Here is an 18,171-nt window from a genome sequence, read left to right on the forward strand (position 1 = left end):
CGCCATCGCTCCGCCACACGAGTCTGCTCTCGCCACGTCTGAAAGGCCCCACCAGGTTCCCCCGCAACCTCTCCAGCTCTGCTCGCCTCGGGATGGACCAAACCTTTCCCCCTCTCTCTCCACTCTTCATTTCCCTCGGATCACCTAAGTACTCAAAAGGAACTTTCCAAAAGATTTTTTTCGGAGTTCCCTGGTAGGATAGTGGGTTAAGGATTCGGCACTGTCACTGCAGCAGCTCGGGTCACAGCTGTAGCATGGCTTTGATCCCAGACTGGGGAACATCCATGTGCCACAAGCACAGCCAAAAAAAAAAAAAGATGTTTTTAAAAAGCAAAACATAAAAATATAACAAGGAATGAACCCAGCAAAGTATAGACCTGACTTCCCGATGTCCAGCTGCACCAGAGTTCTCGGCTGAGAGTGTCTGGCCCTCATTTCCCCCTCTGTCCCCTGGCTGCCGGCTGGCTTGGCATTCTTTCTGTCTTCTTCCAAATCTGAGTTTGGTCACAAACTCTTCCCCAGATGAGAGGGGTGTCTCCAAGGCTCAGGCGTGGTCCTGTCCTCATACCGCACCCCTAGGGAGGTCACCAGCAACCCCTCCAACACTTGAGGGTCCCTCAGGCAAAAGGGACTTCATTGAAGAGCCACCGGGAACTCCCAGAATTGACTGCAGGCCAGAGAAAGGGACTTGGAGACGGTGAGAAACCAAGGCAGCTCGAGAGACCAGCAAGGGAGGAGCCACCGGAGTCCCCGGGCAAAAGGGCCTGGACAGAAGGCATGCGACCACAGCTGGTATCAGCACCTCTGTCCACATTCCAGGAGGGAGCATCTGGTCAGCCTGGCGTGGGTGGTGCGTGCGCTCCGCTGGAGACCCACCAATCTGGACCCAGTGGGATAGAAGCCAGGGGCTGTTAGGCGACCGTGGCCATCTCCTGAGCAGCAAGCGTCCACGACAAAGGGCCCTGTGGACCCACTTCCTTCTCCCTGACGTGGCACTCCTGCCCACAGAGGGACATCCAGGCTGACCCTTATTTACAGTGACTTCGACTTCCTTGCCCACGGGTCTAGGCTGGTTTCTGGAACAAGTTCATGTGTGGCTCTAATCACAACAGTTTTTTGAGATGCCTTAAATATCCAGCAACAAAAAGCACACACCCTAACAGCCCAGGCATCCCCTCCAAGCCGACGACCGCAATGGCTCGCAAATGTCGGTGTGCCAAGAACTGCTTGAGAAGCTTGCTGAACATGCCGTCTGCCAAGCCCATTCCCAGAAATCCTCACTCAGCAGCTCTGGGGCAGAGCCTAATAGTCTGAGTTTTGAACAAGCCCTGCCAGGTAGCTCTGATGCATTTGGGCTGCGGCCTGCGTTAGAGAAACTGGCCCGTCAGTGGTTTCCAAGCCTCAGGGGCTGGCTGCAGGTGTCTTCAGCTGTACTCCTGGAAGCACAGACGCAAACAGCAAAGAGTGGAACCCAGGAACTGGCACACAATGGATGGGCCCCAGAACCATCTGGACACAGTGCTGGAAAACCATGAGATGACGTCCCGTCCATTCAGCCTGGCAACAGACGAGCCATGCAGCGGGAGCCGACTTTGGACCCTCCGGAGCCTCTGCCCTGTTGGCCCTCCTCCTCCCATTGGCATCTCCCATCCTGAGCGGGAACTGGGTGGAGCCTGCCTCGGGCAATCACCTCCTGCCTTCTTCCACCCCCACCGCCTGCCACGTTCAGCTGGCCCTGAACTACACAAGTCCTGGTACCCCGGCTACCTCTGCCAGTGCTGGGTTCGCCTCCCCACCTGGAGGATCAGTGCTTTGAGAACAGGGACCAACGTTTATGTGCTGCATTCTCTGGAAGACCTAGAAAAGCTACGGAATATTTAGCGATTACTGATCTCAAACCTTTCCTGACAGCAAAGGCCTCTAACCTGAGCTCACTCTAGGCAGTCACTGTCAGCAGGACGTTTCTGTCCTGACATCTGATCCTTACTTATTTAAAACTGCTATTCAACTACTGCCTTAGAGGAGGCTGAATCACATGGAATTTCTGACATTCCATTTTTTCAGATATTTTGACATCTTCAACGTACAAAAATGGCAAATTCATGCCGCCTAACCTGATACATCCAACTCATTGCTGCAAACACAACACCCACCCAAGTGCACACGCTGAAAAAGCAAAACTGGGCGGAGATGTGTGGTAGTGAACCTGGTCAGCCATCCTCAGGGCTGTGAGTCCCATAACCTACAAAGAATATGGAGAAAAATAGCACAGATCTGAGTTGTGCCATTAAATACCTAAGGAAATATCAATATCAAAAGTAAGTTCCCGGAGTTCCCGTAGTGGCTCAGTGGTTAGCAAATCCAACTAGGAACCACGAGGTTGCGCGTTTGATCCCTGGTCTCACTTAGAGGGTTAAGGATTCGGCGTTGCCGTGAACTGTGGTGTAGGCCGGCAGCTGGCAGCTACAGCCCCAATTGGACCCCTAGCCTGGGAACCTCCATATGCTGCAGGTGCGGGCCTAGAAAAGACAAAAAAAAAAAAAGTAAGTTCCCATTCTTGCCCTGAAATTTCTTTGGGATTCTATTCTTATCATATGTGTTTAATCTTATAAAATACTGGGACTCATTCTGGGAAGGCAGGGAAAAGAATGCTTCTGGAACCACCTACTAAAGGGAAGAGCTTCAAAAAAGTGGGGGAGGGGTGGGGGGTGCTGAGCTTGTGATACAGGCAAGACTTCGTTTTCTTAGCTTCGCTCTGAGAAAGCAGCCTGGGCCAGCTCCTGTGCGTCCCACAGAAATGTCTGATGAGTGACAATGCACAGCACACTTTGGTGACCAGGCTTCCCACAGGACACGGGTATTTATTCGGAGCTCGGATGAGCGATCTCCGGTGGGGGCCCACATGCAGGTCCTGGGATGGGCTAAGACGGTGAACCAGGACGCTTACGATGTTGTAAGAACTGCACTGGAGGCAGACTGTCTGGCTTAAAGGCAGCCCTACCGTCTGTGCACTCTGTGATCTTGGGCGGACTCATTTGCTCCTTCTACAAATATTTATGGAGCAGCGACTGGCCCCAGACGCCAGATTAGGGACTGGGAATTAAGTGGAGAGCAGGGCAATTAAGCTGCTGAGCCTCCGTTTCCTCATCTGGAAAATGGGGATGTGAGAGCACCTAGCACCTAGCCACAGCAATGAAGGATCTGTGTCTGCGCCTACACCACAGCTTACGGCAACGCTGGATCCTTAACCCACTGAGCAAGGCCAGGCATCGAACTCGCAACCTCTTGGTTCCTAGTCGGATTTGTTCATCGCTGAGCCATGACGGGAACTCCCAAAAAGGTTATTTTTAAAAGATTCATAACAGTAGCAATAAACACTGTATATGGCGCTTACTATGTACTAGGCATTGTTTTAAGCTCTTCATATTTAGAAACAAGCTGAATTCCCCAAAGTCTATAAGGTATGTGATGTCATTATCCTTATTTTACAAATGATGAATGTGAGGCACAGAGATGTTAAGTAATTTGCTTAAGACCACACAGCCAATAAATTTCAGAGCCAGGATTTAAGCACAAGCTGGTTGGCTCTAGGGTTTGTGTTCCTGATGTATTTGTCTGCTGTGGCCTCACGGGGGCAGTGTTCTGTGTGGTGGCTGGGTGGGTAGCAGGACAGGTACCATGGCAACGGAAAGGGGGTGCGGGGGCAGAGGTACTTCCTTCCCTGCGCTGTGCAGCTACTCATTTTGGTAGGGTGAGGACCAGGCTCCAGGCAAGTGTAGATGAGCATCAGTTCCACCCCTTGGTGTGTAACCAAGGGAACCAAAAACCATCCACACACAGACTCGCACACAAACGTTCACAGCAGCATTAACCACAATCGCCACCACGTGGAAACAGTTCTGATGCCCATTGCTGATGAATGAATACACGAAACGTGGTCCATCCGTATGATGAAATACTATTCAGCAATAAAAAGGAATGAAGGATGGATACATGTTTACAGTATGGGGGAACTTTCCAATCTTCACGACAAGTGAAAGATGTTAGTCACAAAAGGCCACATGTTGTACAGATATGAAACGTCCCGAACAGGCAAATCCACTGCCAGCGGGAGCGACTGCCCACAGGTGCACGGGTTTCTCTGGGGGGAGGTGAAATGTTCTCAACTTAGTGGCTGGTGGTTGAATGAATGTTAATAAAAACCGGTGAACTATAAACTTCATGGTACATGAATTCTATTTTTTGGAAGACTGTAAGAGCAGCTGTGCTCCCCCATGAAAATCTCTGCGAGGAAAAGACTTGCTTTTTCCGTCCACTTTGACAACCAAGTTACACTAGGCCTGGCTCTAAACTGCTTCTCTATGTAGGTTTTAAAAAATCCCAATATAAGAGTTCCCGTCGTGGCTCAGTGGAAATGAACCTAACATCCACGAGGACACAGGTTTGATCCCTGGCCTTGCTCAGTGGGTTAAGAATCTGGCGTTGCCATGAGCTGTAGCTTGGATCCCACGCTACTGTGGCTGTGGCGCAGGCCAGCAGCTATAGCTCCGATTTGACCCCTAGCCTGGGAACCTCCATATGCCACAGGGGCATCCCTAAAAGGACCAAAAAAATAAAAAAACAAATAAAATTAAAAATCCCAATATATAACTTTTGCCCACCAATTAAAACAAAAAACCTGAGAATCTCTGAAAACATCAAACTTTACAGGTATTATCTCATTCCCGATAATACATTAACTTGTGATCAATGACACAAAATTAAATCCATCGAGAAAGAAAAAATAAGGGACACTTTATTAATACGACGTTTCCCTTCAAAGTCAGTACTCGATGCATTTCATTTCCTATGTCCCTTCCTTTGTAACTTCCCGTGGTGCTTAACTCAGCATCATGGTCAAGAGCCATCCTGCCTGGGCTGGAACCTGGCCTGTGTCACGTACGAGCAGGTAAGTTAACTGCTCTGCGCCCCAGCCTCCCTTCTTTAAAATGGGGATGGCAGGGAGCATACTTACCTCAAACGGTGCTGAGGATTAAACACTGACGCGTATTTGCGGAGCGCTTAGAACAGCAAGCGGGACACGAGATGCACTGTAAGCGCTGTGCACATGAGTCTCGTGGGAGCTCAGAGCTCTACCACCAACGGGACTGTAGACGGCTGATATCCCTGATATTCGTACAGTAAAGAGGGCACTGAGGGACTTCTGACTGCAAGCACGCCTTATAACGCATGTGATGTCAGAACCGTGCAGTCCACTCAGAAACACGGGCTCGATAACCCCACAAAGTTTATTTACACGGCCCTGAAATGGCACACCCTCAAGGGGGACGCGTACATAATAGCCGAAGGCGTCAGGGGCAAAGCGTGTGTCCATGTGCACGCAAACACTCAAAAATCAGAAATGGGAGTTCCCATCGTGGCGCAGTGGTTAACGAATCCGACTAGGAACCATGAGGTTGCGGGTTCGGTCCCTGCCCTTGCTCAGTGGGTTAACGATCCGGCGTTGCCGTGAGCTGTGGTGTAGGTTGCAGATGCGGCTCGGATCCCGCGTTGCTGTGGCTCTGGTGTAGGCCAGTGGCTACAGCTCCGATTGGACCCCTAGCCTGGGAATCTCCATATGCCTCCGGTGTGGCCCTAGAAAAGACTAAATAAATAACTTCACAAGGTCAATTTTGACTCTGAGGCAAAGACAGGGTGAAGCAGCGCCTCCCTCCACCAGTTAAGGCCTTGATGTAAAACAAGAATCGTTCTCATCTGGAACATGCCAGGTTGTTAGCCAAGCAGAAAATCTCCAAAGCAACCTTAGAAATGCATCTCTATAAGTGATGAGCTTGCAATCTTATAAAATAAATTCAAGTTAAAAATTTATTGAACGTAAAATCTAAGCCCAAAGAATTCATCTATAAAAGATTGCTCCATGCCTCCAAGGAAGTCTTTGCAGGTAACTGAAACCTAGGTTGTACAAGGAGAATCTTGAGCTGTGAGTATGTAGGTCTTTGCCACTCAGGGACCAGGGGCACCGGAGAACAGGTCAGAAAGGCAAAATCCCCCATCCGCCCAGACCCACTGGATCCACGCCTGCATTTTAATACGATCCCCAATGCTCTGCATGAACCCTCGAGGCGGAGACACACTGGTCTAGACGCTCTCTCTCTGGTTACATCAAGACAAGGAACACAGTGATGAAATTAAATATTCTGCTTTTCTACAAGTACAGGCTTTTTTCGGGGGGGAGGCGGACAGGGACTCCAACTCTTACAACTAAAAGGGAAAAATGTGGCACACGGGGGCCACAAACCACCCTTAGCTGTCAACACGTTCTCAGAAAGGCTCAGAAACACCCCAAACAGGATGTGTGAGGTACCTCCCCCCAGGCCAAAGTTGCGGGGAGTGGACTCAGACAGGGAGCCTACCTGCAAAGCGCAGCGGCGCGTCTTTGTCCAGGGCGATCAGCGGGGGGTCGAGGAGCACGGCGCTGTCGCTCTCGGTGACTAAGCCGTGATACGTGGGCTCGAGCCATGGCTTGTGCTTGTTAACTGTGTTCAAAGACAGAAGAAGAGAAGGGCCAGGGGCCAAGTCAGAATGGTTATTTTCCACCCAACTGCTTTTGAGGACACACACCCACTTTTCAAACAATACAACTCTCGTGAGTCGGGGAGGCCACGCTTGTGGTTTTGTTGTTGTTGCTATATGTTGGTATCAAGACCCAAATGGGATCAAATTCTAAATTCTAGAGTAGGTAATGAAATTATCTGAGTTCAAAAATAAATACACTGTAACCAAAAACATGCAATAAACTGCTCTAGGAATTGAAAGAAAGGAAAAAGACCAGTGGATATGGGCAGTATCTTAGACACACTCATGCCACCTCTGCTTTTTTCAGCCTATCTTAGAAAAGTTACAAATCAAAATATGGTATTTCTTGGATTACGAGATACAAATTACTATTTATAAAATAGATAAACCACAAGGATATACTAGAGCACAGAGAAATAGAGCCATTATGTCATAATAGCTTTCAATGGAGTATAATCTATAAAAATGTTGAATCGCTATGTCGTACACCTGAAACTAACATAATATTGTAAATCAACTATACTTCAATTTTTAACGATACTTCTTTACGACAATAACAGTACAATAAAATTACCTATTGAAAATTAGCATGCAAACACATAAAAGAAAGAGGCAAATAAGACTTGAATATAAAAACACAAATATAAGGTATTAAAAGAAAACGAAACGTAAAGCTTGGGGAAAACCTGTCTGAAAACACAGGGTTCGACAATCGCCCCTTTGGGGTCAGGCCAGCCCGGGGCTGTGTCACCTGGAGCAGGTGACTGGCCTCGTGACCTCCATCCCCGCCTCTGTGAACCAGCCATGCCCCACAACCCCCAGGGGCTGGGGTGGATGGCTGGAGAAGTGGCGCTTCTCCTTCTCAATTGGGCACAAGACAATTGGGGCACGAGAATGGCTACCTCTGTTTTTAAGGTAAGAACTGCTGGCCTGGCAGTCTGCTTCCCTGAGAAAATGCATTAGTAGCTTCGGTCCCTTTTGTTTTGCTCAGGGCTCCTGCCCCCTCTCCCCAGGGGTCTCTGCTGAGACTTCCCCAGCCCCTCCCCCGGGTTCCTGGCTCTACCAGCCCATTTGGGCTCATCTCACACTTAGAACTCTTCCATTTTCCTTTCACCTTCTGAGTGTTGGAATTTCAACTCAGGGTATGTCTCTACCCCTTAATCATGGATGATGTGATTAAAAGGAACATTATGAAACTTTATTTCAAACTTAATTTCAGTGCCTATTTCTTTTTCCTATTATTATTCTTTTTGCGGGGGGGGGGGGGGGCGTCCCCAAGGCATGTAGAAGTTCCCAGGCCAGGGATCGAGCCCGTGCCATGACAGTGGCCCAAGCCACTTCAGTGACAACACTGGATCCTTAACCCACTGCACCACAAGGGAACTATCCAGAGTCTCTTCCCTAAGGGTAAGTCAACCCAGAAGCATCTGAAACTAAATTTAAATGTTTCAGCATTTTTAGTACAATGTTACCATGATGTGATACTTTTTTTTTTTTTTTTTTTTTTTGCCCTTATAGGACAACAGGAGAAGGTGAGGCTCAGAAGCATCCCCCCTCACCTGCACTTACATGTGTGAAATTCTGAACCAACAGGCATGCATGGGCCTAGGTTTGCATGCAGAAACAAGCTACCCTCTCTCGAATGAATGATGCCTCATTCTACACAGGCAGCATCCAAACCAACCGCAAATCCTTCTACCTTCACTGTCAAAGTTAACCCAGACCCACGGGGCGCTGAGGAATGGCCATAGCATTTTGGTTTTGCAAGATGAAAAGAGTTCCAGGGGTTGGTTGTACAACAGCACAAATGAATGAACTCAACACTGCTCACACTTAAAAATGGTTATGATGGGAAATTTTATGTTATGTGCAATGTGCGACATTTTTGAAAAATCCACACCCACAAAATAAACCCAGACACAGCCATTTCTCATCCTTTCTGCCGCCCACTTAGGCCTATTAAGAAAGCCTCATCCTTGCCTCCTATACCGACTCTTCCCAAAGCGGCGGTGGGATGCTTCTAACATAGGGGTGGTTCAAAGCCTGTGCTCTCAGAACCAAAATTACTGAAGACCCCAAACAGCTTTGGCTCACGTGGGATCCATCCATTAGAAGTCACTGTACTGGAAATTAAAACCAAGAAAAATGTTAGTGTTTATTCATTCATCTTAAAAACACAAACCCACTGTAACTTAATTTTTTTTTTTTTTGGTCTTTTTGCCTTTTCTAGGGCTGCTCCCGCAGCATATGGAGGTTCTCAGGCTAGGGGTCGAATGAGAGCTGTAGCCACCGGCCTATGCCACAGCCACAGCAATGCGGGATCCGAGTAGCGTCTGCAACGTACACCACAGCTCACGGCAACGCCAGATCCTTAACCCACTGAGCGAGGCCAGGGATTGAACCTGCAACCTCATGCTTCCTAGTTGGATTCATTAACCACTGAGCCATCATGGGAACTCCTTAAATATTTTAATGAAAATTACTATTTGGGGGGGCCACAACCACAGCATACAGAAGTTCCCAGGCCAGAGTTCAAACCTGCGCCACAGTGGTGACCTGAGCCAGAAGTGACACCACCAGGTCCTTTAACCACGGGGCCACCTGGGAACTCAGAAAATAACCCCTTTTAAAGATAAATTCTCCTAAGAAGGATGGCGATGTTTTACAATTTTACAAATCCCTTCAGGGCCTGGCTCAGTAGCAGGCAAGAGGCTCTCAGTACCACTGCTGCAGCCAACATGCTCCTGCGTTCGTACACATCCCACCGTCTCCAGAAAACTCTGTTGTACGCTCGAGAGAAAAGGAGGAAGAGGCCAATCCCGTCTCAGTCTTATTCAAAGAGCTCTGATCTCTCGAATGCCCTGACAAGGTCCCCCACTTCATCCCCTCCTCCAACTAACGACAGCATCCATGGCTCTGCCCGGCCCCTACCTCCCTCCTCTTTCCTCTGTGACCCCCCCCCCCAAAACGGGCGGTCAGCCTGGGACCTGGGGTTACTTCGTTCCTCTCAAGTCACTGGGGACAGCTCCTACACCCTCCTCACAGGCTGCTGTGTGACCAAACCAGGCATGTATAAGACACCCCGGACAGGGCCAGGCACTTAGCAGAGGCCACAAGGAGTTGTGCTGTTGTGACTTCTCCTCCTGCACAGACAGGTGCCAAAACAGGTTCCCAGAGCATGGCCTTTTGGTGACTGACTGCTCATTCCCGCTACCCCTCAGGAACCATCTGGCGAGTATATAGGAACCGCATGTGCAGTACAAATAAAATCAGCACCCTGGTGGCTCAGAGGGTTAAGGAGCTGGTGTCACGGCGGTGGCTGAGGTCCCTGCTATGGCTCGGGTGCAACCCCTGGCCTGGGAACTTCCAAATGCTGGAGGTGTAGCCAAAAGAAAAAAAAAAAAAAAATCAGTGCCCCGGTTTATAAGTTTTCTCACAGAAAGGAAAGTTTTGGTGCTGAGAGCTGGGGGAGAAAAAAAAAAAAGGTACAAGCTGGTGTTTTAGACACTGGAAAGATGTTTTTATTTTTCGTTTCTGGCAGGTGGATGATCCAAGCAAAGGCGATGAGAATCTGGAGACATTGTGAGCTTGAAAACACTGAGGGTCTGTCTGGAAAGGTGCGCCCGGCTTGGACTGGGCAGAGAACGGATGCGAAACCAAACCCAGGTCACAAAGACCAAAAGCTCAGTGCCTCGTCCGGAAAAACGTCTCCTCCCCCCACAAACACTGCTCCCGGGACAAAAGATTCGGTAAAGAGAATTCAGACGCTGTGGTCCACCTGCCCGTCTCCTTCAGAGGCACCCCCAGGCCAGTGGGGAGTCAGCTGGCGCTGTGCCCTGCAGGGCCGTCTGGCTGGCTGTGGCCTTTGATCAGAGAGGGTTGCAGCCAACACACTTTGCAGTCGGGTCGAATGTTTTATTATCTATCTGCCTATCCATCTGTTTCTTTATTGCTTTTTAGGCCCACGTCTGCGACCTACACCACAGCTCACGGCAACGCCGGATTCTCAACCCACTGAGCAAGGCCAGGGATCAAGCGTGTGTCCTCATGGATGCTAGTCAGACTCATTAACCACTGAGCCCCGATGGGAACCCCGAATGTTTTACTTAATTGCTGAAACTCCCATCCTCTCCAGGTGTCTTATTGAAACTGTGCTATGGGATAGGCTGGAACACTGCCAGGAGGTGTAGCCCTTAAACAGAGAAACAGGCCATTTTAAAGAAAGTACTCCAAAGCCTCCATTACTTGATACTAACTGCTCATTTTATCTTTAGTTTTTGGGCCACATCAGCAGCATGCAGAAGTTCCCAGGCCAGGGATCAAACCCACCCCACAGCAGTGAGCCGAGCTACAGCAGTGACAATGCTGAATCCTTAATCCACTGAGCCACCAGGGAACTCCTCTAACCTCTCATTTTATTTATTTATGTTTATTTTATGGCCATACCCATGGCATTGAAGTTCCCAGGCCAGGGGTTGAATCCAAGCTACAGCTGTGACCTACATTGCAGCCACAGCAACGCCAGATCCTTTAAACCCACGGTGCCCAGCTGGGGATCAAACCCACGCCTGCACAGCGACCCAAGCTGCTGCAGTTGGATTCTTATTCCATGGTGCCACAGTGGGAACTCCTAATCTCTCATTTTAAAACACAGCGGTTACTCATGCAATTCACTATTAATAAAGGACTATTAACAGCCATATTCAATTTCAATTTTTTTATCATATTTAAGATTTTATTAACAAAATTATAAGCAGCAAAAACTGAAGGAGACTATTCCAGTATGTGAGCCCATAAAACTCCTGGGACTCTAGCAAACAGGATTTACTTAACCCAGCAGGAAAGTAGAAATACCGGGCTAAGCAAACTGCAGAAAATCTGTGATGGATTTCTGCCCACCCTAATGGAAAGGCCTGCAGCTGAAAATGGCTAATGGTTCAAGGGGAATAATGACTGAACAGCTACCATCCCAGCTCTTTTATTCTCCCCCCCATGATTCTAATTTTATAATTCAAGATTTCTAAATTGCTCCTTAAGCTGGCAGGAGAATGAAGAGATTTGGCCAGTTCCGAAAGCTGAGCTTTTAAATATTTAATCAATGATATTTTCAATATTTCATCACATTCAATTGGCATTATAAAACATTTATGGACACAAGTGACTGATGTTTCTATAGTCATTCCCCCCCCAAGAAAATCAAAAATAAAGACAGGAGACTGCTGGCCAGAAGTCTAGAAGCAGGTCACCCATGTTCAAAGTCTTTACCGGATTCATTTCATCACATTCTGGATCATAAATAAGCCAACTAAGTTTTGAATGGCATAGCATTAATCAAACCAGAGAATAGCAAGGCTAGCAATCAAACCTTCTCCGAGTGTAGGTTATATCTGGGGTATATCCCTATTATTTTAGGACCTGGCTAGTTTTTGAGGTTGTGGTAGATTTTAATCATTAGAAATTCCCACCAATTTAGAAATCAACATGAAAAGAATATAACAGTTCACTTCAGGGTTAACTTGAGATAGAAAACTTACATCTCCCTAGCACATCCCAGCTCCCTGGACTAAAGAGGATATGGCCCCTTGTCCAGGTCACATAAGTCACAGCCCCAGGCAAGTGAGGTGCACGGTGGTGTGGACATCAATCCCGCACCACCAACAATTCCTTTCTTATTTGGTTATACAGAGAAACACACTGTTTTCAGAAACCACTGTTTAATGTGTGCCTCTCCTCATTTCAGGACCCCAGATTGGTCATACTGGGCCAACATTGACACCATAATAAATAATGACAGGTGACTACATTTTAAGAGATTGGGAAGTTCCCTGGTGGTCTAGTGGTTAGGACTTGGTGCTTTCACCATTGTGGCCCAGGTTCAAATCCCTGGTCTAGATCCCACATCAAGCCACTGCATTCCATAGCCAAAAAAAGGAGGGGGGAGCAGGGGAGACAGACTGTAGACATTTCACTGGTAAATCCTACATGATGTGACATGTTTTGTTTGCAGACAAAATGTTTAACCTCAGTCCATCCAAAGAATCGGCAGCTAAGGAACACCGCCACTAGGTGGCGACAGGTGCCTTGGATTCCAGACTTTGACTTAAAAATCCAGCTCTTTTCTGACCAAAGCAGCAGAACGTTCATCTTAGTAGGCCGTTTGTTAAAAATGATATGCATAGAAAAGTGTCTTAAATTATATGACTATAAAATCTCCAGCTGATTTTTTTCTCAAAAACAATTTAGAAAATATTCATAATCCCCCAAAACATATTTGTACTTACAATTTTATAAAATATTAATATACGTATTATATTGAATATAAAAGGCATACATACGGTCTCTGGGACTCTCTAGGCATGGTGCCCAGTCATAAAGTCTTATTTAGCTCAGACCATGCCTGGTTCTTCACAGCAAAGGTCCTTTCAGCCTTACATCATCACTGACTTGGCGTTTGAGCCAAGAGACCTTCCCTGAACACCTACTAGGCATGAGCGCACTGCAAGGTGCTGGGCTCCTGGAGAACAAACATGTCCTCGACCCTCTACAGTCTAAATGATACGGCTTGAACCAAGGGCTTAGGAGATGGGCTGCTGAACAGTGCACCCGGGGCTGGGACGTCATCAGTGAGCAGACAGCAAGAGGAACAAGGAGCCACCCACCCAAATGCGGCCACGCCCCCGTCAGAGGGAAGGAGAACTCCGGAGGGTCTCCCAGTGGGAGCTCAACCTTCCACCCAGAAGGGACTGGAGTCACTTCTGCTAGAACTAGTCCCACGGCCCCATCCCAATTTCCTGGGGAGGGGAAGTGCAGGTCTAGCATGTGGCTGGAAAGGAGAGCTGGAAAACCTGAGGTCAGTTCTAGGGACCACCTAGAGAAACAAGAGGAGACCCCCACCCCCACCCCGCCACCAGGGATACCTCTAAAGGATAACAGGTTTCTCAGGTGTGAGGGGATATTTTAAACAGAAGAAAAATACATACAAGGGTTCTTCGAAAAATTAAAAATAGGGAGTTCCCGTTCTGGCACAGCAGAAACAAATCCGATTAGGAACCCATGAGGTTGTGGGTTCGATCCCTGCCTTTACTCAGTGAGTTAAGGATCCGGCATTGCCATGAGCTGTGGTGTAGGCCGCAGATTCGGCTTGGATCCCACGTTGCTGTGGCTGTGGTGGAGGCCAGTGGCTACAGTTCCAATTAGACCCCTAGCCCGGGAACCTCCATCTGCCTCTGGTGTGGCCCTGAAAAGACAAAAAGCCAAGCAAAACAAAACAAAACAAAACCTAAAAATAGAGTTACCATACTATCTAGCAATCCCACCCCTGGGCATATATCCAGACAAAATTTTAATTCAAAAAGATACATGCTGAGAGGTCCCTGGTGGCCTAGTGGTTAGGACTTGGCACTTTTTCACCAGTGCAGCCCGGGTTCAATCCCTGGTCTGAAAACTGAGATCCCACATCAATCCGCTGCACGCCACGGCCAAAAGGAAAAAAAGATACATGCACCCCAATGTTCATAGTGGCACTATTTTTTTTTTTTTTTGGCTTTTTTTTGCCATTTCTTGGGCCACTCTCACGGCATATGGAGGTTCCCAGGCTAGGGGTCGAATCAGAACTGTAGCCGCCAGCCTACCCCAGAGACACAAAAATGCAGGATCCAAGCCACGTCTGCAACCTACACCACAGCTTATGGCAATGCCGGATCCTTAACCCACTGAGCAAGGCCAGGCATTGAACCTGCAACCTCACGGTTCCTAGTTGGATTCATTAACCACTGAGCCATGACAGGAACTCCATAGTAGCACTATTTTCAATAACCAAGACACAGAAGCAACTTAAATGTCCATCATCAGATGAATGGATAAAGAACATGTGGTGTTCATATATACACACGATGGAACACTGGCCATAAAAAATGAAATAATGTGGAGTTCCCATTGTGGCTCAGCAGTAACAAACCCAACTAGTACCCATGAGGATGCAGGCTGGATCCCTGGCCTCGCTCAGTGGGTTAAGGATCCTGAGTTGCTGTGACCTGTGGTGTAGGCTGGCGGCTGCAGCTCGGATTCAACCCCTAGCCTGGGAACTTCCAAATCCTAAGGGTGTGGCCCTAAAGAGCAAAAACAAAAACAAAAAAAAGGTGAAATAATGTCATCTGCAGCAAATAGAGATTATCATATTAAGTGAAGTCAAAGACATGTATCATGTGACAGCACTCACGTGTGGAATCTAAAAAATAAATGATACAGGAGTTCCCGTCGTGGCGCAGTGGTTAACGAATCCGACTAGGAACCATGAGGTTGCGGGTTCGGTCCCTGCCCTTGCTCAGTGGGTTAATGATCCGGCGTTGCCATGAGCTGTGGTGTAGGTTGCAGATGCGGCTCGGATCTCGCGTTGCTGTGGCTCTGGCGTAGGCCGGTGGCTACAGCTCCAATTGGACCCCTAGCCTGGGAATCTCCATATGCCGCGGGAGCAGCCCAAGAAATAGCAAAAAATAAAAAATAAAAAATAAATGATACAAATGAACTTAAATTTACAAAACAGAAAGAGACACAGACACACCTATGGTTGCCACAGGGAAGGGGGTGGGGGGGATAAACTAGGAGCTTGGGATTAAAATGTACACGACTGTAAATAAAACAGATAACCAACGAGGACCTACTGTCAGCTCGGGGAACTATATTCAGTATCGTGTAATAGCCTATAATGGAAAAGAATATGAAAAAACATATAGATAGATATGCGTCTATCTCCTTCTCTCTATATATATATGAATTGCTTTGCTGTATACCTGAAGCTAACACAGCACGGTAAATTAACTACACTTCATTTTTTAAAAATACATATAAAGTATAAAGGTAGAAAAATATCTGGTTCTTCCTTGGACTAACAAGCCTGACAAACACAGGCCTCTGGAGTATAAGGAGGTGCGGCCAGAGAGGGGCTGGGCTGTCACTTAGGGAAGCGGTGAGCCGCCCTCTCTTGGGTTACACCGGGGCACTCTTGCAATTCCTTAGAGAGCAAGAAGCTGTTAAAAGCTATAAACAGTGTGATCTGGCAGAAACGGCAGAAACTTTGGGATCGAGCAGAACTCAGTTAATAAATGAATTCTGTTGCCCACTCGCTCTGCAACGAGGGGCAGGTGCCCACTCCTGCCTCATAAGTGGAGAAGGAGACCACTGGCCACAACCTTGTGCTGAGGATCAGAAAGGACAGAAGCGAAAGGCCCACCGCCCGGCCTGTCACAGGGCATCCAACAATTCCCTGCGGATAAGGAATCATAAGCAAGAGCTGTTTTAGACATAACTGAGGGCAGAAAGACCAAAGCTTGGGAGACTCAGCCCTGGCCTTCCCGTTCTCATCTTCCTGAATACAACCCACAGCAAGAGGAAACCCCCAGGCCGCAGACCCTGACATCATCCCCTTTCTTTGGCAAAAGACAGAAGTAGTGTTATATATCTTGTGATGATACTGTTATGTGTAAAACAAAAAGCAAACAAACAAACAAAAAACGGCTTTTAGTTTTTAACCAAAATAGGAAACGTCAATCAACCAAAGCAACACTGCATGAAATCAACCAACAGCAGCTCTCCTTTTCAGCTGAGGTTATTCCTGGGAATGAGTTTGGCTAATATAGCTAATATACTTGGCTAATCAGTTTCCTCTGATTCTGTAAAATACATTTTTAAAACTGCTCTTTGGCGTTCCCATTGTGGCTCAGCAGTAACAAACCCGGCTAGTATCCATGAGGATGTAGGTTTGATCCCTGGCTCCACTCAGTGGGTGAAGGATCCGGCATTGCCGTGAGCTGTGATGTAGGTCGAAGACGCAGCTTGGATCCTGAGTTGCTGTGGCTGTGGTGTAGGCTGGCAGCTGTAGCTCTGACTAGACCCCTAGCCTGGGAACTTCCATCTACTTTGGGTACAGCTAAAAAAAAAAAAAAAAAAAAAATTAAAAACAAAAAAACAAAAAAAACCCCAAAACCCAAAAAACCTATTCATGTTTTTCTAATACTGAACTCTTCCACAGAGTCTCTAGACAAATTATAAGCAGGTTTAAGGGCCTCGTCATCACAATCCCAAATAAATTTAATGTGCAAGTGTTTGAAAAAGCTGTATGTATTAGGTGTGACGTTCTGAGCCAGATAATTTGTACGTGGGGGCTGCCCTGCGCACTGCAGGATGTTCGGCAGCACCCCTGGCCTCCATCCACTAAGCGCCAGGAGCACCTCCCTGGCCCTGACAACCAAAAACGTCTCCAGACGCTGCCAAGACCCCACCAGCTCCCCTACAGCCACTGACTAAGATCCACCTCGTTAAGGAAAACCAAGGTTGTCCATACCAAAATCATCTAAGACTTCGAAAACAGCCAACTTTACAATTTGTGTGAATTACATCCATGCGAATTTTATCTTTAAAATAAAATCAGGCGTTCCTGTCATGGCTCAGTGTAACAAACCCAACTAGTATCCATGAGGATGCCGGTTCCATCTCTGGCCAGCGTTGCCATGAGCTGTGGTGTAGGCCGCCAGCGGCTGCTCCGATTCGACCCCTAGGCTGGGAACTTCCATATGCTGTGGGTACGTCCCTAAAAAATAAATACATAAAAATAGAATGAAATCGTATTTCAGTGTAAAATAAATTCTTAAATTAAGCAAAAGAGCCATTCATCTCCTTAATGGTACAATGAAACGCAGCTTGTGTTTCTTTACTTTGCTCAGGACAAGCATTTCACCTGCCTTGAACAGGCACGCCCTTGTAAGCGGTGCCATCCTATAAGAGTGGAGCATGGTGACCTGCCCGTGGTACCCGTGGTTCCTCGTGTTGGGGAAGAAGATGCGTGTCACGAGGTGAGACCAGAGAGTAAGCAAGAGTGGAATGGGGAGGAGCCTTAGTGCCCTTCTCCCAAGTTCCAAATGCCGAGGCGGGAGGCAATGCAGACAGAAGCAAGGGAGAGATCTGATGGAGCGTGTGACCAAAGACAGGACGCTGTTTCCATCCTGGACCCAGTTAAGGAGGGAACACAGGGCTGGGAGAATCCAGGGAACGGAGCTTCTTTCTCTTCCCTTCCTTCTATCGGCATCCATCCATCCATCACCCACCCATCCATCATCCATCTATCTTTACTGAGCCCCAGGTAGTCTTCTAAGTGCTGAGAAACCGAGGATGAACAGACTCCTGACCCTCACGGAGTTTACGGTTGAGGGAAATACTCATTTGAAGCACATTCTGTAAGGGTATTTGCAAAGGCAGCAAAATCCCTCTATGATTCCAACTTTTCCCAGCTTAAAGTGAGCCTTCTCAAATTCCTCCAATTCCAAACAAGTTTTTTTTTTTTTAACTGTTGTAAAATACACAACACAAAATCTACCACCTTAAGCGTTTTTAAGTATATACCATTCCATGGCATTAAGTGCATTCCTCTCCAGAACTCTTCCCGTCCCACTAACTGGAACCCTCTCCTCATGAAACAGTCGTTCTTCCTCATTCCAGCCCCCGGGAACTACCAGTCCACTTTCTGTCTCTTATGAACCTGTCTCCTCTGGGGACCTCAGATGAGCAGTTATCTGTCCTTTTCTAACTGCTTTGTTTCAGTTC

The 18,171-nt window shown here is 47.6% G+C and overlaps 1 protein-coding gene across 1 annotated transcript in view; it reads right to left on the bottom strand.

The window, feature by feature from the left end:
- CLSTN1 (calsyntenin 1) overlaps nucleotides 1–18,171 on the bottom strand; it is a 77,598-nt gene that overhangs the window by 32,855 nt on the left and 26,572 nt on the right. Inside the window, exon 2 of the mRNA XM_021095293.2 lies at nucleotides 6,414–6,536. Within this exon, the coding sequence (XP_020950952.2) occupies nucleotides 6,414–6,536 (123 nt within the window). The remainder of the gene's footprint in view (nucleotides 1–6,413; nucleotides 6,537–18,171) is intronic.

The sequence above is a fragment of the Sus scrofa genome, chromosome 6 (assembly GCF_054392235.1).
Source record: "Sus scrofa isolate SSC_HxYL_T2T_F1_AM1 chromosome 6, Sscrofa_HxYL_maternal_Yorkshire_Landrace_v2.0, whole genome shotgun sequence".
Classification (NCBI taxonomy): domain Eukaryota; kingdom Metazoa; phylum Chordata; class Mammalia; order Artiodactyla; family Suidae; genus Sus; species Sus scrofa.